Raw genomic sequence first — 25,670 nt, forward strand, 5'->3', positions numbered from 1 at the left:
CCCACTTAGGCTGGAAGCCCCTTGAGGTCTCTTTAGATCATGGCAAGGGCAATGTGTTGTAATAGAATGTTGAAATCTCTTAAGGGCTGGATACTGTTGTATCTGACTCCAGTGACAGAAAAGAAACTAAGTATTTGGGATCCAATTCCTGCTTTTTTTTAAGGACTTTTAATGCTATTCTAGTGATGTAAATGCTTTTTATACATAAAAGTGAAAGGAAATGTTTCTTAAGGCTTTTTTTACATAGAAAGACCATGAGAAGGGAATTTAACGAAAACTATATAAGCACTGAAAAAATGTCTTTGCCCTCAGTAGAGAGCCTGAAGTCAAGCACATGCCAACCATAAAAGGGTAGCTTAAACCTTTATTCAGAATTAATCCAGGTGCTTGAACTACCAAACATAACAAATAGTTTTGTAGCCAGCTGAAAAGTGTATTTTGAACTCAACAATGCTAAGTAATGCTTCTTACATGTCTTTGGCCAGATTACAAAACAAAAACTTACTTTAAATTTCTTCCTTATTTCCTGCTCTTTCTTTTCTTTTTCCTTTTGTTCTTTCTTCTCTTGGTCCATTCTTCTCTTTTCTTCCTTGTCCCGCTTCTTCTCTTTTCCCCTTGGTGATCTGAAAGTGCATTGCCAGGACTGAATGTAGCAGTGAAGCAAATCTCACTACAGCGTTCTTACCCAAGGTTAACAAAGAACTACATGTGATGGAAGAAGTCTTCTCCCAGTGTAATGAAAGCTCCAGATTCTAAACCCTAGGGTGGCAGCAAGAGATAGAGTAAGCAGCCCTTTCTCTTATATCACATATGTAATTTAAAGTGGCTGTCCTCAAGAGGACACTACGCCAGAAAAGGTTATCTGGAGGTAAGAGACTGGCTCTACATGTGGACGTCCAAACATTTCTCGGCTAATTTTGGCAAGCAAGGTTGGAAACTGGTAGCAATCTAGGTGTTGTGGCACTGGCTGCAGCTGTTAAATATTTACCCAGGCCATCAGTGCTTGATGCAGCCTGAACTGAATCCCGAGCTACCACTGGACTGCATTTTTGAACCTAATTGCAACCTATCCCAGCAGTCTACGCAAATGACAGTCAGTCTTCTGTGCTTCATCGTAAATGTGTCTGTCACGCCAGGGTACACTGCCTGCTGTGCCTCAGGTACTGGATAGTACTGAGATCTGGGCCTTGGGAAGTAATTAGGGCTACACCTACAGCTCTGCCATTTGCTGCCAGTGGCTTGGCCGGAAGGGCTATGCTTTACAAACCCTACGGAACTGATTGAGTGAAGCTCCCTTCTATTCATTTTTTGGTACTTTTGCTAAACTGATATGCTCAAATTATATTAAAAAAAAGACTGAATGAGGATGACTTGTTTTGGTTATATAGTTTTAAAATTATCTATTTTCAAAGGGAATTCAACAATAATTTCTTTTGCTGAAAGTCATTCTACATCTGAAACAAGGTATTTTTGAGTAGGAACTTTAGGCTGTTACTTATTCCAAGGGATTTAGAGCTTTTATTTGGCCATTGTGATACAGTGAATCCCACACATTCAGACATTAGCAGGGCAAGAGGGTCCTCAAAGTAAAGGGCTAAATGGCAGAAGAATGACTAGAGTTCATATTCTGGCTCTGTAGCTATGCTAGGGGACTCAGGCCATGAGAACTGTAAATCTGGTCTCTCATAAAAGTTCTAAGTACATTTATGTAGAAAGCAAGGAAAACAACCACAACAAAAGATCTATCTGGGACCATAGCACCTAGGGGCTAAGCTTATTTTTCCTCCTAGGCTGTAATTCCAAACAGTGATTCAGACATGTTCCTTAGATCAGAAATCAGACTTTTGCTATCTAGATCAGAGTAACCTCATGGTTTTACTGCAGTAGTTTTTCTAGCCCAAGGCATATCAGTTCTAAGTAGGAAAGAACCTGTGAAAAACCTGACTTTCTCTAGGTAAAGTGAATGAACACAACAATAACTGGCAGGGACTGCAATAGAATCACACTTTTGTGCCAGATGAATTATCTTTGTTAGCAAGCTTTTAGTAATAAAGGTACAATAGGTTATAGAGTTCAGAATTAGTACCTGATGTCATTTATGTCTTCATATGTCTCTCCATCACTTTCTTGACCCTATAAGAAAAAATCAGTTTTCAATGGCCTAGATACATTTGGAAAGACATGAAGAAAATGGACCTGATATGTAAGCTTCATACAAATGATATAAAAAAATTTACAGCAAAATGTAAATGCAAATTAATTTAATCTTCCCAAACCAAGTTACTACATTATTAAAACCCACTATGCTTTTTTTCTGATTTTTTTTTTATGATACCACAACTCTAAGGTCCCAGATTGTTACAATCACACTAACATCTTGCTTAATCCAAAGTGAATATTTTAATCGTGATGTTAGTCCCAGAAATCCTTTATCTGTGTTGATGATTGCACTGCCATGATGAAGGTGCCAGAGTTAGCAGTAGTTAAACTGGAATGCTAGGGATCTAAATGGGACTCAGACTAGGGTCCCAGAGACTGTTTTAGTCCTAATGTACCCAGGTACTTAAAGACACAATACAAACCTGTGCTTAACTGAAACAAGCAGTTTATTACTAGACTAGAACAGGGCCCTTGTTTCTGGAAAATTTCAGCGAAATTAAATGTCACTGGAAATAGAAGGTGTGGTTTTGCTTTTTTTAAAATCGATTTTTGGCATCTAGCCAGCTTTGATAATTAGTTCCAGTTTGCGTTGCTTACCCGGTTTTATTTCTGTGCTTCACAATAAGTAAGTGCTTCTACAATTTACTGTCAATATATACTGGATTCATTCTCTAATGCATTGAAGGAATTTTACTAAATTTGTAAGTTTATGCTAAAAAGGATAGGTTTATCATGGAGGATAACACTTACCCCCTCAGTATTTCCATGACCTATGTGATGAAAAATAAAAACAGGGTATTTATTTTTTGCTCTACAGAAAACAATTAATTCTGAGTTAACTATTTACAAGCTGCTAATAATACCAGGGATATTAACTAGAAATATGTGTGGGCTTCTGGCCTTTAATGAAGGTATAAGTTCAAAAATCAGAGGTTTTCCAGGTTGCTTTTGCAGTACATTGCAAATATCTACAAAATAACATATTTCACCATGTATTTTTAGAAGTGGAAAATTAGTTTTAAGGATTTTTTTGTGACACTGATGAACTTACCTACACTATTTGTTTACAAAATGCCTATTTATACAAGAAAGTCATTGTTAAAACCCTAATAAATCCAAACAGGACTCAAAGAACTTGCTTGCACTAGCCCAACAGCTGAATAAGGAGGCCAAAGGCCCTTTCGCTAAGCCAGCCTCTATCCTGGGCTGCAGGAGAAGAATCTCTGTGAATCTCCTGCTTCCTCCTTACTCTGCAGGTAGTTAGGTAAGAAAAGAGCCTGGGCTCAGTTTCAGCTCCCCAGCCCACATTGCTGTGCGGCACGGATGGCTAGCACACTAAACGATGCATACTGTGCCTGGCACAGACCAAGTCCTCTTGAAGAGAGATCAGCAGGCAGATTGAAATTCTTTGTGTCACAATCTGCTTCTTTGGCTGCTCCTGGTACAATATAGTGACTCACTGCCTCTTATTGAAGGCAGACCACAAAGCAGCATTAAAAGCACAGTCAACAATTTTTCTTTTTTTTTTTTTTCTTATCCAGTATAAAACAATGCCTGCTTCACCAGAGCACACAACTTCAACTCTGAAAGAGCAGCATTCATTTTGGTTCGGATTTGAAAATCTGGTAATTTACGGTCCCAGCATTTTTCTAACCAAAGAAAGGGGGGGAGAGGCAAGTTATTTAAAACAGTTCCTGAGAGTCTGTCGTATTAATTATGGAACAGTTAGTGTTATGAGACAACTACCTTCACCCATAAAACTATAGAATCAGCATAATTAGTTATACAAGTCACTCATAAATACAATAATAATGATGATAATAATAATAATAATAAATAGAATATGATTACAACTTCTTATAGCTGCTATTAATGAACATGTATGCATCTTACCCTGTGAAAGAAATTCAACATCATCATAATTTTCTTCATTGTCTGGATTTCTGTAAATATGAAAAAGTGGACATGTGAAACCTATGAAGATGGTTTTGTGATTGCATTTTCTGGTGATGGTGCTTTCTTCAGCTATTTTATGCAATGGTTGGACAGTCTGTTGAGCACTATATGCTACTTAAGTACCTATGAGATTCCCTAAATTGTTATTCCTGACTGTGACTCAGTTTTTCACATGGGGACACCTTGATCATGAGTATAAAAGGAGAAAATGAGCCAAAGGTACTCAGATACCATTGAGATGAGTGCAGTATGAAAGATATAATAGGCAGATGGGCTGATTGAATGGAAAGAATCTGTTGGGCTTTTTAACCATCTTTCCAGGTGCAGGCTTCCGACACAATGGACAAGCAGAAAGCCAGACTTTTGCACAGTGTTAAACATAGCTTTAAGATTCGCTCCTTGACTTGTAGAGCTTAAAGTGTAAACAAGAGAAACAGCGGTATGAGGTTAGGCCAGGTCAAAAGTCTCTGATGTTGTTAGATTTAAAAGTGCTGTCAAACTGAGATAAGCAAGAAATCGAGAATGTAAGTAATGAGAACATCAGGGACTTTATAATAACTTATAACAGTTGAAAGAAAACTAGGACCGACAGTCATCATCAAAGAGGTGCAATCAAAGAAAGGACTTGAAAGCAGAAAGTGATCATTTAAAATTGACTTGATGGAGAAAGCACCAAGACAGGGTGAAAGAAAACATGTCAGCACCCAGGCACACATTTTCAGCGGAAGGTGAGTCCAGAGGGCACGCAGAGAGCAGGACAATCTGGAGATAAATTTTGCAGGGTCCTGAAGGCAAAGAGGACACAGTTGGCTCCCAAGCATTTGGCAAGAAGGACATCCAGGATGGTTTCTGCAGGGGCTGCAGGGTGGCTGGCATTGCCTGTTGCTCTGGCCATGAGATGGGGCGGTGATGGCAGTGCCGCAGGGCTGCTCCCACAGCCCTGACCACAGCAGCAGCAGCAGCGCTGGACTAATGTTGCCACACTATCTGTGCCGAAATACAGTATGCGTGCTGACACGCACCTCTTTAATGCTTAATATATTCTCCCTGCCTGCTGTTTGCTGCTATTTGTAGTAACTGCTGGCCAGAGAGCAGCTCATCATTCAGGCTCAGCCTGGTTCCGGTCAGTTTTGACACTAGACCAAAGCGCTTTTAACTTTTTGTCACTGGGAGGTTCCCCTTTTCTACACAGCTCTTCAAAGAAGTATGAAGAAAGGAGCCCCGTATGTGACAGAGGCTTCTCAATGTTACCACAACATGCCACAACGTGGCTTCTGGTGCAGCATCACAACCTGCCCCCCTCCTCTTACCAACAGGGCAGAAAAAATTGTTTTTATAGATAAAACATTTTAGGGAAACAAAGGAGTAGATGGAGGGTTCAAGCTGATAAAAACTAATTCCAAACAGTCCAGGGACAGAGTAGGACAAGGAAAGTGGTGTGGGACCACTCCCCCAGAAACAAGGGACACCTCCAGCCTTAACCTGCTGCTGCATGAGCCAAGCAGTAGGCAGAAAAAGGTGAGAAAATAAAGACCTCGGGGTTTGCGTTCACTTACGTTGATTCAGAGCTGGGCTTGATGTTCCTGGGAGGCAGGCTGGGAGCTGCCGGGGCCTGCAGGGATGGGTGAGAGGCTGGTGGAGGAGGTGGCAACTGAGTAGCAGAGTGTGGTGGATGTACAGGTGGGGGGAGTGCTGCTGAGGAAGGTGATATCTGTTTCAATCCTTCATTTTTAGGGTCTGAAAAAAATCAGAACAGACTGAATTTATCAAGGAAACAGCTGAGGAAGGAGCCTCGCTGTTTACATGAAGTATTAGGAAAAAATATCAATACTGCACACACCCCAGAGCAAATATATTTTTTTGAACCTACTTCTTAGATGTATTTGGTGCCTTATCTAGGCACTCATCTAGAGTAGAGAGGCTCTGTGTAGAAGAATGTACTGCCTACAAAAGGCCTTGAAAATGTCTTTGCCGCGACATGAACAAGGCACGACTACATCAGTTCATCCAGTATATAAACTCCTGTTATTTAAATTATCATTTTATTCTACAATTTGCTTGAAAAGACCAGCTGCAGAGTTTCACATGAGCACTGATGCAGTCTTGCTGGAATTTTCCTTGCTCAGAGATAGAATTTCAAGGGAAGGGATGATTGGCATTGATTAAGAGTTGTACAGGTCTCTGTACATATTCAAAAATGTTTGTAACGTAAGTTGTAAAAGGCTGGACTTAATTTTCTAGCAAGCCCATACTAGAAAAATGGCAGTTTGAGAAGCTGCAGAGAAGCTACACCCTCATCAAACAGGTGCAGCCTTGAAAACAAGATGATGCAGTGCACCACGCACAGAAGCCATAATTACATGAGTGGGCTGGTGTGCACATGTGCTGCAATGAATTCATGCTCCGTGTACAAGCCACAACCAAACCAAAGTAACCATTACTTTTAGAATTCATATTGAGAAGTTATTCAGCACAACCAAATTAAATGACTATTTGGATGCCATCATGTTAAACCTAGAATTTTGTTTCAAATAACACAAGTGCTTTAAAAGCTACCCAGCAAGAATTGTCTCCAGCTGTACAGAGGGAAGTCGAACAAAATCTAAGGAATAGGAAAGCAGAAAGAAAAAGCAAATTCACAATTCAGTTAAAACCAATTACAATTGAAAAGAACCCCCTTGTCTTCTGGAGATTTTCTTCAAATTCACACCTCCATTTTGGAGATTAAAATCTTGTCAAGAAAAAGAACCTTTCACCACATTGGAAAAAAAAGGTGATTAAAAACACAGAACGACAAATATTTAGTAATGCTTATCAAGAAAGTTACAAAAACTACTGAAAGAGCTTTCTTTAGCTGTTTGGGAGTTGGAAATTCTGTCCTTGGGATAGACAGAAGGGAATTGATAACTATTAGAAGGACCTCTCGCGTGTCTTACAGAAATCAAAGTGAAATTACCAAGCCTTGACAGTGTTCTGCTTACTAACAAAGAAATAAAAAAATTCTGAATAAATTTGACTTCATGGCTGCTTGGAGCAACTTGTCAACATACGTGTCAACAACAGTGCATTTGAAACCTTTTAAGTTACTTAAACAGCAAAGTACTAAAAGTCCCAACAGTGCTGATTACACAGGTGAATTCTTTGGTGTTTTTGTTAAGGAACATTCATCTTGCAAAAGCAGAACTTTACAATTTAAGATATGCCAAGATTAAAGTTGTACAGTATGACATGCCTTGTTATTCATATATCTTTTTATCATTTTATTCAAAAGTATAGGCCAAAAGTCAAGTGAAATAATACTATCTCCTAGTACTGAAGAGGCTACAGAAGGGTTAATGCATGCCAGATGGAGAGAGCACAAAGGAGAAGAGTGAGAATGATCAGAAGTCTAGAAGACATGAATTCCTGGAGATATTGAACAAGTGGTGGTTGTTTAGGGGAATATGATAAGACTGAAGGAGAACAAAATTAAACCTAAGTCTCTGGCAAAGAAGAAAGGGATAATTTTTTAAAATTTCTTTTTCTTCATTTCCACGGTAGAGAAGGCAAGAAGTAATGTGTTTAAAGGCCAGAAAAATTTGTTAGGAGGCATTTTCTAATAGTGAAGGTGGAATTCCCATGGCTTGAGATCAATGTTGAAGAAGTAAGATAAACTTACAGCACAATTAAGTTCTAGTGCAGTTGGTTTTACCCTACACAGAGGGATGGACCAAACAACATCCCTTCCAATTCAATGATAACATCCTGTGTTTGTTGTCCTATATTTTACAAGACATCGCATTTAAAATACTTGCCCCTATATGGAACCCAACAGCTAGACATCTACTAAAATACTATTTTGGCTAAAACTTGTCTTCCAGAAAGATGTCCCCCTTGTTTGAAGATGAGAGAAAGAATGTGCCACCACTACAATGTTTGTTTGGTTAAGTTTGCTCACTGTTAAAATCTGTATCTTATTGTTTTCTAAATTCATGAGGCTTCATGTTCCATTACTTTTATTTCTACCTCTGCTTAATAGATCAAAAGCCTTTTTATAACCACTGTTTTCTACCCATAAGGTATTGATACCACTGAACTTAACCAATATCTCAGATTTCTCTTTGATAACTTTAAAGACCTAACCTTTTTAACCTCATCTCAAGGCATATTTTTGCCCATCTAGCAATTAATTTGTAACTATTTCTATAGCTCTCCAACTTTTCCAGCATTGTAAAAAATCTGGCACTGGAATTCTACACAGCATGCACTTGTCTGCCACATGCAGTGATGAAAATTACAAGTCATTCTTCATCTGGCCATACCTCTACTGATTGCATCCAGAGGGTTTCAGTATTTGCTTCCATTGCCATCCCTCCTCCTGTTTTGGAAGTGCAGATGCCTGAATATCAAGCTGAGGCCCATTAGCAGAGAGCTTTTATTCAAAAACTTTGTAACTATATGAAGATTTCTTAAATGCTAAACTCCAAGAATTTAGGGTTACAAGCTGACAACCATTATGCATTAGACTTTTCTGTCACATCGTCGTCCTTACTCAACTGTGGAGCTGTTTATGATGTCTTGATTTTTTCCCAAGGCATTTCCTATCTCCTTTCATAGATATGACTTACATTCTACATGTATATTTGCATTTGAGTAAAGACAAACTTTTTTACATGGGCTGAGATTACCTGATTGTGCTTTTGTTGTGTCTGAGTCTCTGAGGACTGCGTGTTCACATTTAACTCTTCACAGTCTTTATTCATTCACAGATTTTGTCAGCTATAGTCTCTTATTGTTCTAAAGCCCCTGATAAAGGTGAATAGCACTGTCAATCTAAGCACGTAGCTGCAGTTGAAGTCTTTTAAGCAGATTCCAACCAAATAAAGAAATCAGAAGGGCGGGGTTTTTTTTTTCATAAAAGCCATGTTAATTGGTATTATTTATACTCTCAGATTTTTGTGTTTTAACAGGGAATCCTATATCAGTTTTTACAATGTTACATTTATGTTGCCTTAATACATTGTTATGTATATACACAACATGCATATGTGCATTATGTCATCATACAGCATTACTTCAGTGTGATTAGTTTGTAGGACTAAGCTAAAAATTCTGCCCAAGCCTCTGTGCATAATACTTCTTCCATCTGATGTCTCTTGAGAGCCAAATCCAGGCAATAGGAAACTGAACCAGGAAAAGACACCACATGCATTTTAGATTAAGTGCTTATTTTTAAGTATAAGGGCTGAACAACCTGTCCCTTGTAATTTATGTATATTGCTGTAATCTAACAATAACTAAATGATCATCATAGTAATGGAAAGGCTGCTTTTTTATTTTCTAACTATTAGAACTGACTTTTCCCTGCCTTTAGAATTGTAATTACCTACACTTACACTGACTGAGACTGATGGGGGCGTAAACTGCTTTAATTCTAATACTGAAAATAATGGGATGAGTTAGGTAGGAAGGTGACATTCAGTATGACAAAGCTGTTATAATCAGACCCACAAAGCCAAAGCTATCATAACATTTCAGTAGTATTTTGTTACTTATTTTAATGGAGCATTTCATTTGGACTCCAGTTCAGTCTTTTTGTGTCTCTGAGACACTTGGTACTCTGAAGACATGGATAAGCCCTGCGCCAGTAACGGAACTGAAGTCAGCTCTGGACACTCAGAGCAGGAAATCAAATTGAAACTACATCTTGGCTTCATATGCACCCAATGTACTCTCATCACAGGAAACAGTGTTAAGGACCATCACTGTGTGGTAGCTTCGACCACTAACACCTCAGTTTCCTGATAGCCTTTTCTCTCTTCTTGGGAGTCAGCTTTTTCGCATGCTGTGCTGCACAGAAGAAACAGATGCAGAAACTGAAGCTCTTCACAAAGAAATGAAATAACAGATGAAAAGGAACGAGTTCCTCAAAACCTGTGCAGCTGTATAGCTTCTAAGAGAAATTTATCATAGAAACTGTCCATAGAAAGTACCAACTGTCTGATTACACTGCTGCTTGTATTAAACTTCTTTAATTGTGCTCAAAGCTTCAGCAGGTACAGCAGAACTGCACACAGAACACTGCAAATACTTCTCTTGTGTTCTTGGTGAACCTTCTCAAACAACTTCCATATATGCAGCAACCAAAAGGTCACCTACATTCTTGGAGTTGTCTCGATGTAAAACTTGTGATTTTGACCCTTGCCATTCCTGGCTTGTGAAAGAGAAATATTGATACCTCTTTGCTAGCTAACACAACAATTAGAGAAAGAACCCATCTTCCCTTTATGTCCAGATGTTCTGTGTTCAACAATCTCAGGAGAAATCAACCTGTGTATAACAGTACTCTATAATTTCCATGCCTCTCCTGTGTGAACTCAAAGAGAAATTAGTGAAAACCCCCCAATAAATCCAGCTATTTGGAATCCATATACTCTGTGTAGTCAAAAGCAAATTTCAGGGCAGGATGAGAAGAAGATATCCATATTCTTACCTTGGTGAAATCTTCAGTGCTGTTCTGAGATGCTGTATTACTCTGTCCTGAGATGCTAATACCAGAAATACTTGGCAAATTGAAGGGAAATCCCAGAAGTGCCTGGAGTCCTTATTGGAGGAACACATGCAACAAGCAGTACTCAGTGGATTAGGCACCTGATGGGAAGCAGTACTGTGGCCAGGGCCAGTTCTCCCCAGCCCTTCTCAAAATCATAAAATCAATTTGCCTCATGTGCAAGGGTGCTATGGGCTCCAATACTGACAAAGCTGAAAAGACATGTCTCTCTATTTCTTCCCTAAATACCAGGGAAGATATCACAGTTTGGATGAGAGACTGGCACATAGGTGAAGAACAGTATCTAATTTCCAAACTGAGCAGAACAGAAGCAGTCAACGAGAAAAAAAAAAGCAAAGCATTTTTAGCACTCACACCTGCAGTTCAACATCCATTGACTGAAGATACAAACCCTGATGATCAATTCAACCTGTACTGCAATAGAATGTGATTACTTGACACAAAGCTTTTAACTGGCAATGATGACAAATAATAATTTTGATAATCTCTCTTAAAGTAGGAAACTATCCCATCCTAGTAAAGAGTGGTCTGGCTTCAGCTATTCATATTTTTCTCACACCTTAGCTGAAATGCAGCAATAACGTGTACGTGCTCTCAAAGTCATTGGTGCTTAAAAAAATCCAGTTAGCTCAGAACAGCTGTATTGCATCTTATCAGCAACACACACTCTTGCAAATGCATTAGCCTGGCCCCCAGCCTCTACACAGTCTAGACTTAACTGCAACGACAACTCTGAATTGTGTTTAAGGTATCAGGCTGTAGCATCTAGGCCATCCATTGCCTCAAACCAGGAATTTCTAGTCCAAGACTGCATAGTAAACAAAACTGGAACTGAACAGCAATGCATATCACACTACCTTCCATTTCAAGTTCACTCTGATCGCACCTACTCCACCATAGATACATAGCAATATACCTATGTGGGAAAATCCCTTCTGAAACAAGGCAGTATCTTGCACATACAGGGGAAAACCTGTTTCTTCACTTCATATCCTAAATAGCAGACCATCTCCCTCTTTCTTTGGCATTGCTCTGGCAAGACCTTATTCCCTTTGACCCCTGATGCAGTGAGCTACTGATGAGGTGCTGACTCCTTCTGCTTTTATTAATGTGAAGAAAACCTGATAATGATCAGCTACTGCAAGGAGACTTCAAGCCTTCTGCAGAAAAAACTTGCATGGAATTTTAAATTTCTTAATGAATTTATTTAGTTTTTATAAAAAAGGACTTCAGGATTTTTCAAGCTGTTACATAGTCAAGAGTTTTGCATTTTGAAAGAAGCATCCTTTTATGAAATAAAATGCTTTTAAGCTACTCTGCAAATGCAATGTCGGTTTTCAGTTTTACTGCAAAACACTTTACCATTTCTACATGCAAGATCTGGGAAGTTTTCTGGGTTTTACAGTGGGTTTGCTAAGAACCTGCAACAGCATCTGCAGCAGCTGATCACCCACTTCCTACTTTATTCATAATTTGCAGAGAGCTGTTCTCTGCTCAGCTTCCCTAACCCGCATATTCATTTAGATACAAGCTACAGTTTCAGGTTTCAAAATTATGCTGCTTTGGAGCTGCTCAAAGTAAGCAGGCAAGCTTACGACATTACTGAAGCTCAGTGCTTTTGATTATGCTGTTGTGACACATACCGTAACAACAAAGGCACAAAGATTATTGGAGACACTGCTCACGCCTCAAAAACAAAGATCATGGAAAGTTTTTGATTATTGCCCTCCTCGAGTCCAGACTCCACTTAAAGAAATGCCTGGGTACAATCTTTTCTTCATTTTCTTTTCTTTTCTTTTCTTTTCTTTTCTTTTCTTTTCTTTTCTTTTCTTTTCTTTTCTTTTCTTTTCTTTTCTTTTCTTTTCTTTTCTTTTCTTTTCTTTTCTTTTCTTTTCTTTTCTTTTCTTTTCTTTTCTTTTCTTTTCTTTTCTTTTCTTTTCTTTTCTTTTCTTTTCTTTTCTTTTCTTTTCTTTTCTTTTCTTTTCTTTTCTTTTCTTTTCTTTTCTTTTCCTCATCTTTCCTGATTCTACTTCCAGTTAGAGGGTGAAGCTGCTTTTTCAGCTTTGTACAAAGGATATGACCTCCAAAAAAAGGGGGAATTCTGGAGGAAGGGGAAAAAAGGAAAATCGAGACCTAGTGTAAGTCTCCATCCATTTTAAGACTGCTTTGTTGATCGTTGCTCATACATCATGAAAAACATGATCAGAGCAGATGGAGAATTCGTCCTTTTTTAAATCAGAACCTCTCATTGATCTCAATTGGGAAATCTTGTTTCCAGAGCAGATGCACAGACTACCTCAAGTGTATTTTGCATAACACTTAACACCTATTCAATGCCTCATATTCTCAAAATGACAGAGATGACATACTAAGTCCCAGACCACATAACCTGGTAGGGGATTTTTCCCATTCTGTGTGAGAATGTAGAGACAAACAGATGAAGGATAAACAACACCTGAAAGTGAGCGTCTAAATCTACATTTAAGGTTGAAAGCTTAAAAATATTAAGCATGCTCGTAATATTAGTCCCAAAAGAAAATCCACAGGTTTCATCCAAAGAACTTCGGTATGTAAAAGCTTGCAGGGCTGAGCCTTATGATGGCTAAATATGAGGTTAGATATTCCTAACACTTTGTCTGGGCAGTGCTCACTGGCATAAGGAAAGTGATTTCAAGCGGATGTGTAATCATACACAGAAGGCTGTCCTTATCTAAAGGGGAACACACAAATAATTACCAGTTGAAGTATAGGTAGAACTTTTCATTGTCTGATAAAAAGCCTTAATGATGACTTCTTTTTTTAATAAGAAATATTTATAAACCCAAGCCAGTTAATTTTATATTGCATGGTATCATTTCATATGCAAGAAAAAAGCAATTGGAAGTATTCAGAGATGAAGGACATGCAAGATACCAATAGTTTAAAATAAATTTTTGGTAAATCATTTATATTTGAAAGAGAACGCAAAAGAAAATGCATACAATGATGCAAAGGTAAGCAAAAAAACCCCAAAACGTACTGGAAGAAATGTACTTAAAATATGACTATTTAGTTCCCAAACCAACAAATTGATGAAGGGGTTGATAATTTCATAAATCTGTTTTTCTATCTGAAAAAATAATTACATCATATGTAGCATGCAATTCTAGTTAGAAATTAATCACAGGAGTATAAACACTGATATATGAAACGTCAGTTACATAAAAAAATCCCACACAACAAAGTCTTGCATTCAAATAGTGGGTTTTTTTCACATTTTGTCTTCAGGATCTGCGAATAAGGAGTATCATTGTTACAAATGTACACATTTTAGGAGGGTTCAGTTTCAAGTGGAAACTGATGGCCTCAGAAATGTTCATTAATAAAATTAACCTTTTAGGATAAAATTAATTTTTAATATACTGTTTCAAAGGCTTCCTATCATCTTTACTATGAAATGCTTAATATTTGCTTTGTCTCTATTAGTATTGAATATTTACTTTAGTATTTAATAATCAAAGATCAAAGCTTTCAGGAATGACTATCTGTTTCGTATAATGAACCATTTGGATGACTAACTTAGTTAGTCAACTTATTAACTTGTGCGTTGTTACTCATGTAATGCAACAAAAGATTCATTCAAAGTGTTTCTTCCTGTGAACCAAAACAGGTCTAGGAAATAAAAAGATGGAAATACTTGTTCCAGTATTGCATAAATTTTCTTAAATTTAAATGTTATGCATGCTGCATCTGAGAGCCACTGAGGAAATGCTATTTGAACAGTACAGAGGAATGAAGACTTCCAAAATCAAAGAGAAATTTCAGTACACATCAAACTTCAAATATATGAGAAGTATACACCAAACACTCTTGTAATTACGAGTAAACAGACTACAAAGCATTTTTTTTGGAGCTAGCTAAACAAGAGACCTTTAAGGTTCAAGATGTATTCTCCAATAATGGTACCAGCAACATGTACAGAAATTCATCACCACCATATTTTTGTGTATCTGGGAAAAAAGAGTTTTATCTAGCTTTACCATAAAGCTGTCTATACAGTAATGTCATATGCTGGATATACTTCATTGCTACAATTAGTTGCAAAGTGGATTTTCAGCAAAATATGTATCAACTTTAATAATGGTAAACTTTCAGCCAGTTCATATCATTCCTATTGAGTTCTAAAGTAAAATTATTAATATAATTTGTATTTTTGTTATTTTCTGGGATATGGAAAGGTTTCAGATTACTTGTGGCTTTGGTATAGCAGAACTACTTGTGTACTGTGACCCACGTAATGGAATCAAAGGATGAAGGTTCATCAAAAGTGTTTCTTCATGTGGATCAAAACGGGTGTAGGAAATAAGATTTCAAAAACTAAAACAAGGAATCATAATTAAGCAGAGATAATTACTCAGTTCCATTGGTTTTACCGTTTTTCTCTCTAGTAGTTTCCTTTCTGTCACCTTCCATTACAGAATCCCAGAATGGTCAGGGTTGGAATGGACCTCTGGAGATCATCTAGTCCAATCCCCCGCCAGAGCAGAGTCACCTACAGCAAGTTGCACAGAATGGCGTCCGGGCGGGTTTTGAATGTCTCCAGAGTGGGAGACTCCACTTCTCCGGGCAGCCTGTGCCAGTGCTCTGCCACCCAGATAAAGTCAATCCATGATAAAGTCATAGCTGACTTTTTCTTTCCTCCTTAGAAATTCTCCTTTCTAACTAGCGTTCTCAACACTTATTCATGAAAGTTTGTTTTGATTGTGCTGGAATCCCAAACACATCATGTTAAACCCATCCAGCACCGACCCTGCTGGAGGGTGGACACTGGTTTCTAATACAGCATAACATATCATGGGTTTCATTCAGTCCTTTGCAGAAGTCCAGACCTATTGAGAGAGTATATTAGGCATATACTTTGATTCAAAACAGAAATGGTCTCAAAACTGCATGTCAAAGTGATTTGGATTTGCTAGTAAGTGCTTGTTTAAGCTTACTCAACATAATCAACAGGTGCATTTGCATGGTTTATCTTCAGAGTCCTAAATTCTGCATCTTAGATTCTGAAGTTTCTGCTCAGGAACGATAACAGTAGACTTAATGGGATTGGGCATAGTCAACTGCAGGAATGGCTCTAGAATTCAGACACAGACTACAACAACTGTATACGTGAGAAAAATAGATTTCTGTGCCTCCGTACTATGATATAAACAACCCATATTTTACTGTTAATTTTTCTAGAATCGGATCATCTGGAAAGGAACAACTGTGCCACGTAAGGCCCAACAAACAAAAATGGAGTTATTTAGGGGAAAATCTATGAATGTGGCAATTGCAGAAGCTATGACAATTCACAACTGAGAACTGTCCTCTGGCAGCTTGCTGATGGATATGTTTTATTCCTTTTAACTAAAAATATACATTAAGTTATTTGAAAGATATTGCAGATGGTTGTAGCTACAGAAGTAATAAAGGGCAATGACTTTAAATACTAATTTACAATGTTTTTTGTGTACTTTTGCTTCCTAATGCACGACACAGCAAGTTGTACCCAGAACAAACTTCTGCAGGGAAATGCTAAATGTTGGTTTCCCTCAAGACTTATTTTATCTGTAACTTGGATTAGATGTATCTGTTTCCTTAGGCAGATAAATAACTTGCCTCATTGATATTTCTATCAGGATGGTTGCCTTCATTTTTAAATTGCAGTGATTTATCTTTTTTCAGTGCTGTAAGCCATGCTAGCAGTTTAATTTGCAGCTTCTCCACATGTTTTAGCAGAATTGTATGGCGAATCCTTCACCAATTAAAGGTAATGCTTCAAAAACTTCAGGGTGGCAGGGTTTCCTCCATAGCATTAATATTCCTTGCTGTGGAGGCTCTTAAAAAATCTGAAAATTTTTCTTTCTGACTGAAGCAGACAGAAAGCACGTGTCCACTATTTGCTTATTGAAAAAAAATTAGTCTTACATGCATATTCTTAGTTTTGGTGCATGTATTTATAGCTGGAGAATGAAGATGTGAGCAAAAAGACTGATGGAAATTTAATTCAACCAGTCTTTTGGTGCATGTATATAGCATGTATATAGCTGGAGAATGAATATGTGAGCAAAAAGACTGATGGAAATTTAATTCAATTGGACTTTTGGAACTTACAGGTTGAACTATTGAAAGATGGACAAAGAAATAATATTGAAATTAGACAGGAATTCAAACCTCTTTTTTGAAACTGACCTTATAGCAACGCCATGAGCGAGAGACAACTCCTTTGGGGTCAGACCCACACAGGTTATGTCATTGCACTTGTACCAAACCAATGTTATTGCACTTGTACCAAACTATACATTCTGTGGGATTTTATATGACGTGGTCTGATTTTCACAATAAATGCACAACTCTGACTCTATTTCAGCTGAGCATCATTCTTCATACCTAGGAAGTTCAAAAATGTATTCTTCTGTTTCTCAGAGATGTAAAATATCTCAGTATAATCCTGCTAAAAGAAGAATTGTTTGTGCTCTCTCACTTTCAGAGAAGGAGAGAAAGGAATGTCCTTAAAGGAAACCTGAAAAGCTTTTACGTTTGTTTCCACTAAAAACTACAGACAACTGCTCACCCAGATTTTGTAGTCGCTTTCAAGCAGATCCAGCAAAGTTCTGTTCTTGGTAGATCTGCGTGATCATAATTTCAAGTTCACTTCCATAGTTTTCGGGTAAATGTATGGGGGACCAATAATAACATATATCAACATCATGAAATCTAATAAAAGACCAGGTAAAAAGCCTTGAAAGACTTCAAATTCCCACGAATAGTCTCACTTCACCACTTATTTGATATTACTTAAAATTCAACATTTTATATAGCAAAGTCCAGGCATTATGTTGCACTTCATTATCATGCTATTCTGAAATTATAATTTTCACACTTTCTTGAGCTCTACAGGGTTTTATGGTGTGCTATAGTTCACCTGTGCAAACAGAGGCATCGCATCATTACAAACAGCTACCCCCACCCCACTCTGAACATTTTTGTTTGATATCATCACCTACTTTTATTTTCATCTGTCTTAGAAACAGATGATTTGACTCAAGTTATAATTCTTTTTATCCCCTTACACCTTAATACTGAGCTGTTGCATAACTTTATCCAACCTAGCACTGAGGTAAAAAAAGAAAACCTACATTGACCTTTTAAGTCCAGATTCTTCAGTAAACAGCTGTGACATCCTGTGATAAAAAAATACCCTGTTCTTTCCAACTTTGGAAGATGATGTTTCATCTTGCTAAGTAAGAAAAACAACTGACTGGTTCTAAGGGGCTTTGTAAAAACAGTTAAAACATTTACTGTCCTCGGGAGTGGTGCTTGATTGTTAATTACTTTGCCAACAGAGTGTTGTGATAACTTTGAAAATGTACCTCAAATTTTAATTCCTCCTTTCTCTCTGGTTGTCTTACCCAACTCAAATAGCCACGCCATTGTGTGGATACACAATCCATCAAAGAACACAACCTCAGCAAGGAGTGCAACCCTAGCCCAAATTATAAATCGTGAGAATTCTCTTACATGTCTTCTTTTCTCCTAGATTCAGTGGTTTTCTTTCATGTCTCCCAGTAGAGCTCAAAATCTTCTCCCTAGCTGAAGCGCCATTGTTTATTGTTCACAAGGCATTCAGAGGTGTTTAGAGTGCTAGGGACTCTGAGCTGTCAACTGACTTTATGTGGGTGGCCATCTGTACATGCACAATCCTATTGAGGTCAGCCCAGGTGCAGTTCTCCTCTGAAAGCAGCAGTACGGTTGTAGCCTCACATGGAAAACTGTCTGCAGAATGACTTTGCTTCTCTTCCTTCTTCTGAAAAAGCCCTGTTTGCACTTTGGGTGTTTATTATAAAACAGTATTGTTAGTATTATTTTCTGAATCTAGAAAGCACATGCATCTCATTGATTCTGAGCTGACATGAATATGATCTACTTTCAGGGAAATTTGCTGTAATGGGACATAACACAGGAATTTATCAGGGTGCCGTGAATTCACAGGCCCAGACAGGAATTTCTTAAAGCCTGCCTTTGCTGGAAAATAGTAATGCACCAATAGGCAAACTTTCCTCAGCAAGACACTTGTATCTAAGTTTTACCAGGAAAAGCTTTTCAGGACCAGGTGAAAATTTCTAATACAAACCAAGGCCAATGCCAAACCAGCATCCCATATTATTCATGGAGGCATTGTGGACAGTTTAAATCCTTCTACCACCCATAACTACGACTGCTGCATCTAAGGGAAGTCCTTCAACTTCTAACGTTAAAGTTACTTCATGCCCATTGAATACTTGATTATGAAAAAAGAGTGCAGCAGCTTTCATTGGAAAGGATAACAAGCAAAGAAAAAGGGGTGAATTGATACTACTGAGAAAGCCGAGTTCAATCTCCTGGTTTAAATCAGGCAATACAAGGCTTTCTGCACCCCAGGAACATGCCCCTAACAAGTATGACAACTGCCATGTGTGGAGCTTTTCTCTTCTCAAAGGACAACACAGAGCCTAAATTTTACCCTAGTATAGATCAAACCCTCCAAAGGCTAGATCTCAGAAAGCTTTGTTGGATGGGAAAACCATTTCCATTTTGTTCTTTTTACTCATCACCTGAATCACAGCGGCAAATTAAGTAACTATGGCAAGCTGCTGCTTATCAGGACAAAGTAATGAGCAGGTAGAATTTGTGCTGTGGGGGTGGCATCTTCCTGACATGACTTTGATTCTTGAAATGACAGTTAAAAAAAAAACCAACAAAGAAAGCAGTTCAGTTTAACTGCCTTTCCAAAGTAGGTATGTTTTGTCATTCAAGTTTAACGTTCCAAGAAACCCAGCAGCAATGAATAACTGAAAACGAGTTTGTTCAGGATTCTCTGCAGAACACCTGGTCTTTCCACCAGAACTGTTCTATGGAGAGTTCTGGACACAAAGAAATGAGATGTATTAATTAAAGCCAAACAGAACATCAAGGTCTACATGCCAGCTCTGCAGGGGAAGGCTGAAGTACAGGGCCACTATGAACAGCTTTGTACTGATGTGGTCTCTCAAATCTAAAAAAAAAGTAGAGATGACCATGTCTGACCCTTCAGTTCTGCTTAGTGTATTTTGCAATATGTTTGTAGGACAAACTGTTCCACCAAACTGGGCAGCTGCCTCCCTAGCTCGTGTTCCCAATGCAACTCGTCTTGGCTGGTGGCTGCACTAGTGCTGGTTAGTGACAACTGGAGATTCCCCTTCTAGCAAAAGTTGTGGTATTATCCTTACAGTCCTGTTCACAGCACTAATTTCAAATGCATAGGATAAATATTTCTTAATCATCAGTTTTAAAAAGAGGATGAAAAAATGCTTTGTGTTTTATAACTGCATGGGAACAAGAAAAAAAAATTAAATAATTGAATAAACAACAACAAAAAATAATTCCTCCATTAATTACTTGAAAATAAACTAAACCAAATGTATTTTTAAAAAAACTATTTGTAGTTTTGGGTGTTTCCTGTCTTTGCCAGGACTTCTCAAAGTTCTAGCTCACAAAGCTCTTATTGTTTTTGTTTAATCAAAACATTTGCTGGTGTAATTTGCTGAAAGTGCTGCCTTCCCACTTTGAGACAGCTCTGGGCACTCAAGTAAAGCCAGTCATGCTGAGCAGTGCTCCATGGAAAAGGGGCAGCTGCTGAGACTGTTGCATATAGGCACATCTTTAAAGAGATGCACAAATTTACACCATTTCAGGATCTGGTCCTGATTATGGATTTGTGAGAACATTTCCATAACTGTAGGGTAACACAGGAAAAGCAGAATGTAATAGCTGACAAGAAAGTACACTTTATGTAACTATCAGTATCCTAATTTTTGAGTGGAATTAATAGTAACAGAATATATAGTTGCATGCCCACTCTGTGTTTTTAGTGTGGCTTTTTGTCTTTAGAGAACATCAGCTCTGAGCTTTGTCATCTGGTCATAACCCCTTTGAATGTCTTTTGTCTCAGGAAGACCAACCTTATGTGCATTCAAAATTGCTGAAGCACAAGCCATACTGTATTGTAAATACAGGCACAAGGACAAATTTTGTATCAATTAAATTACACGAATGTACCTGATGTATTGCACATGCACAGTGTGGAGTTATTCAGAGCACAGCAAAGCATTCAGAGCATAGTTATTCATAGCATCAGCTATGTCAGGCAACTAACATTAATGCTCTGAATCACACCATTGGGCATCTCCCTTTCCCAGTGATTACACTGAAAATTTAGGAGTCTAAGTCTGATCTGTTTAATTAAATCTAAGAGAGATGGTTACGGCAGACTAAGGTAGGTGAAATGCCTCTCATTACCAGAAATTACTTAGCTATGTGTATCACCTGACACAGTTAGTTACGATTACTTAAGTTAAAATTATTTGAGCTGAAAAAATATATGTGAGGATTAAATATATTATTTGCTTCCTGAACTCAATGCAGACAGAAGTGCATTAAGAAAAAAAAGAACAAAAATAAAACCCCAAACCATGAAAATTTAACACAGTAATAAGTTTTTGTTTCTGTCCTTGTTTCTCTCATGCACCGAGATCAAGAACAGCTTTCCTCTGGACCCATGCAACCTAAAACTTTGATTTTAAAATGTAAACAGAATTTCTCATGCAATCATAGTTCCTAGGACCTGGTGCTGTAAGAAAACAGAAAAAGCTTCCTTCAGCTACTATAAAACTTGTAATAGAACTGTGTCAATTGATATCACCCATTCCGACTGGTGTGGCTGTTTTTAACTTTTCAGAATTGTCAAAGAGTGCCTAAAAGCTTTGGAGGAAAACCTTAACCTGAAAGTTTGAAATACAGGTGATTTAAGGGAGAATTAAGGACATTAGGAATCTCCACAAAACTGATCTCTCCTTCAAAGAGGAGACAGTGGATATCTAGGTCTAACTTTAGGAAACTACATTTTCACGGGCATATTTTGAGTGCCTCAGAAACAGCTTATTTCATAGTTGTGATGTCTTATGTGGTGAAAGGAATCTGTTGAAGCTGAACTTTTTGCGGGAGTGGAGTCAAAGCAATTTCTTTTTTTCACAGGGGATTTGTGTCCTCCTAGATATTTCAAATGTATTTACAGGAGCTCTTGTCACACAGAAGACCATTTCAAATTTTACAGAAACCTAGTGAAAAGCCTTAATATTCATGTCAGAATTATGATCATCGGAAAGTTCAGAGGCTTGGTTCTTCACAAAAATACCAAGGCAGAGCCTCAGGTGCTACTAACTGCCACACTACTGAAGTCATGCAAACCTAACAGAAAACACTAAGTTCAGGAGATTATTTTGGAGTCTGGATTTGGATCTGGGTATAAAATCAATGCAGCTCCATGTGGGAACAATTAATACTGTAATTTTGCACAGTATTCAACTTTCTAAGCAAACTTTAACGTACAGGAACTTTCAGGGTCATGCTGGGATTAGTCACTGTGAAAGGCAAAAAGGAAAAAAAAAAAAGTGTGGTTACTACAGGTTGTAGTATGTAATTTTGGTGGCCCTCAAGCTGTGCCCAGGAAGCTGCTCTCAAGAAAAGGACACACAACATCAACATCTCATTTATAGGAAGTCAGGACTTAAATGTCTGTTGAGAAAAATACTTAAACTCTTGGACACAAGCTATAGCTACATCTAAGTAGTTTTGAAAAGCAAATAAACCCAATACAGAAAGCATTCATCCTACACTTAATTGCTGAGGGAAGGAAAATATAATTTTAATTTCTGTCCTGTAGAGCAGAGACACAAGCACAGGTTAAAGCTTTAAGGGGTTGCCTGATTGACACCTCATGTTATTTCTGAACAGAAGAGGGGATTCCACCTGAAATGAATAGGGTACTAAATGCATAAAAGAGCCAATACTCAAGAAAGCAAGAACAGAAAGGACTCACTGTCTTTTGGGCTGTTTTTCCGGAACCTTTCCAGGTCCACGTTGGGAGGTCTGTTGGGCTTCTGCGGGGCCTGGCCCAGCTTGAACAGTGGGGGCAAGGCTTTCCGCTTGGGGGTTCCTGAGCTCCTGTCCCCATCCTCTTTCTCTTGTGATCCACCTGATGGCCTTCCTGCAGCGAGGGCTGTGTTCGTCTTATGGTACTTAGGAGAAGACGAACCTGATTCTTCCTGGATGATTTTGTTGAGAAAGATGTTCTTGGCAGCACTCATTCCCTTTTCTTCAGTCTTTTCCTCCACATTTTTGGGGGTGCCTTGAGATGAGCTGGACCAGTGGCCAGTAGGCTTTAGAGCCATGTTAGAAAAATGACTGCCTGAAGCTTCTGCAGCACAGCTACTATTTTCATCCTTTTCCTTTGCTGCTTTAAATGAGTGTACTTTTGGTCTATGACCTGATAGTCCTTTTTGCAGAAAAACATTTTTATTAGAAGCATCTTCATTGTGGGAGACCTCGTGGTTTAGAGAAGGTTTCTGTGCAAGAAGTGGTTTAGAGACAGGAGGCTTGGGTTCATTTTCTTGTGTTGCAGATGTGAACTTTTCCTTAACTTCAGTTACTTTTGAAAATACTGGCTTTGTCTCACTCTCCTGTGGTGCAAAATTTGAATTTGGTTTTGTTCCCAGAGGGTTTTTTTCTTTCTCATGAGGAGCAGAGTTAAGGAACCTGTTCCCTGCAGGTTTTGGATACAGGGACTTTGGCTCTTCTTTTACCAAGTCCCCAGTTCTGGTGGGAGGTTTAGTGCATCCAGCTTTTCCATCATTTTCTCTGTTAGTTGCCTGAAGCTGGACCCCAAACCTTTGTGCCACTGGTTTCAAATATGGGAGCTTTGGATCCTTCTCTGCTTTATCATCAATTGAAGGTTTGACCCCCACAGGAGGCTTAGGATGAACAGGTTTGTGAAAGGTACTGGGTCCTGAAGACGAAGTTGCATTTCCTTGACTTGTGAATTTCTCAAGTGCTGCTTTCCTCGTCTGTAATCCCGTATGGATATGCTGTCCTGGGACTTTGAAGGGTCGACTGATACCAGAAACATCCTCTGTGGGGCTGCTACCCGTGTTAAATTTCGCCATGAGTGACTTCACATCTGCCTTGCCATCCTATAAGCATGAAGATGAGAAAAAGAAAGAGCAGCAATGAGAAAGTCCCTGTTGCAATGTTCACACATACTGTACTTTAAAGAGTTTCCTGGTCTGAGGCTTGTAGTACTGCTGATTGGCTGTGGAGATATTGTAGCACATCTTCCTGTAGGGTTAGAGAAGCTGAGCATTTTGTTATATCCTTGCTGTGGTTATACAATCTTTTAAAATTTAGAGAGTTGTCATGCAGCTCCCTTTGGGTATGCTATAATTTCTGTTTATTTCTGGAACTGAGAGCTGAACACCTAATAAATATAAGAAAATACATACTACTTTAAAATTAGTGTATCCCTTAAAAATGTGGTGAGAAGCATAGACTGTCCTAGAACTTGGACTATGTACCAGACTAGCGTTATTCCTGTCAACTCTTTGGAGAACTGCAAGTTCCTTTGTGAAAACAGAAATTCTTCTGGTTTGGGGTGCGTGTGTCAGTTTTTCTTTCTCTTCTCAGCAATTCTCTTCCCTGCTGCTCCCCCGCCCTCGCTTTGTCCTTGTTCCTCTTCTCCATTTTGTATCTGAAAAAAATTGTGCATGTGTGGATGGAAAATGAAAATATGTGAAGTAAAATAGGAAGAACTGACAACTAATACATGCAGATAGTGTCCAAGATACTTAAATTCTTGGGGGGAGAGGGGGAAAGTTGAACACTTCCAGGTAGATAAAACCCAGCTTCATTTGAAAATGTTTTAATTGGTCAGCCCTATTCAATACCTTTCAGGACCAGCCTTTAATATGAACAGAGAGCAAAAGCTCAATACATTTAAATTCTGTATAATTAAAACACAGCGCAGTGAAGGATGGGGGCAAAGGGGAGTGAGCTGGTCTCACTGCACTGGGCTGGGGGCACTTTTGGGTTCCGCGAGCCCTCTGCAGCAGGGAGTCCTTTCCCAGACAACAGGGGCAGCAGGGATGCAGCTACAGCAGATATGCTGGCAAATCTGATTCATAACTTGTTTAAGTGGGATCTGATTTAGGTGTGGACGTTAAAATGTAAGGCTAATGGAGGGATGTTATAACTAGGAAGGGCTCTGAATCACTTGTTTGGAAACGAAGTATCACTACAAAGCATGATAAATAGGTGTCTGAAGAAAAATTTTAGAAAGAGGTTGAAGAATGAACTGTGTCTTCACTAAGTACAGTTCAGCAGGTGTTCAGTAATTATTTTTTTTTTTTACTTCATTAACAAGAGCTTCTAAATTGGGGTTTTGCTCCTTTTGCATTCTGTTTGATTGTATTACATTACATGAATTACCTGTTATGTTGGAACAGTTTTACCTGCGACTCCTGCAACTTAAAGTCAACTTTCCTGGTCTTTAAGTCTCACCAAGAAATTCAGTCTTTCCAAACCGTTTGTATTGTTCTACAAGGTTACTTACAATAAATGCAGCCAAAACAAGATAGACAAATATGAAACCTACCCCCAGGGCACCATATTGTTATCTCTTTTGCACATATAGGAAAGAGAGGAAGTACACATTTACTATGGAGATTATCAGGTTTAAACAATCTACTGCTGGTTGACGTATATGCACTCACACACAGAGACAACTGCACTGGAGAGATATGTATATGTATCACTGATCATTCAAGATTTCTCCCACAATACCTCACAAAGCACTGATTTTACCCACTTAAACAGAAAGTTAAGCTAATTGCAATGCCAGAGAGAATAACAAAGCCTTTTGTTTCTGATCTCTTTTGACTTTGTGCTAATGCATGCTTTCTTTTTAACTTCTGTAACAAGATCTGAAGCATCAGAGATACTATAACTTCAGCTGTGTCTCCAGTCTTCAGAATTTATAACTTACAATTTGATCAGCTGCTTGGACAACTCAGCAGCTCATTTCTTTTGAAAGTTATAATGATAAATTGATTCTTCTGCTACCTCTACCATTTGA

General features: G+C 38.4%; 1 protein-coding gene across 3 annotated transcripts in view; it reads right to left on the bottom strand.

Moving 5' to 3' along the window:
* FYB1 (FYN binding protein 1) overlaps positions 1-25,670 on the bottom strand; it is a 53,222-nt gene that overhangs the window by 23,633 nt on the left and 3,919 nt on the right. For all 3 annotated transcript variants that reach the window (XM_082497560.1, XM_082497559.1, XM_082497558.1), the window contains exons 2-7: positions 22,584-23,733; positions 5,673-5,853; positions 4,054-4,103; positions 2,911-2,930; positions 2,087-2,133; positions 506-623 (exon numbers count right to left, since the gene is read on the bottom strand). In XM_082497560.1, the coding sequence (XP_082353686.1) occupies positions 506-623; positions 2,087-2,133; positions 2,911-2,930; positions 4,054-4,103; positions 5,673-5,853; positions 22,584-23,706 (1,539 nt within the window). In that variant the 5' untranslated portion in view covers positions 23,707-23,733. The remainder of the gene's footprint in view (positions 1-505; positions 624-2,086; positions 2,134-2,910; positions 2,931-4,053; positions 4,104-5,672; positions 5,854-22,583; positions 23,734-25,670) is intronic.

Source organism: Vanellus vanellus (genome assembly GCF_965231255.1).
Source record: "Vanellus vanellus genome assembly, chromosome: Z".
NCBI classification, from domain to species: Eukaryota; Metazoa; Chordata; class Aves; order Charadriiformes; family Charadriidae; genus Vanellus; species Vanellus vanellus.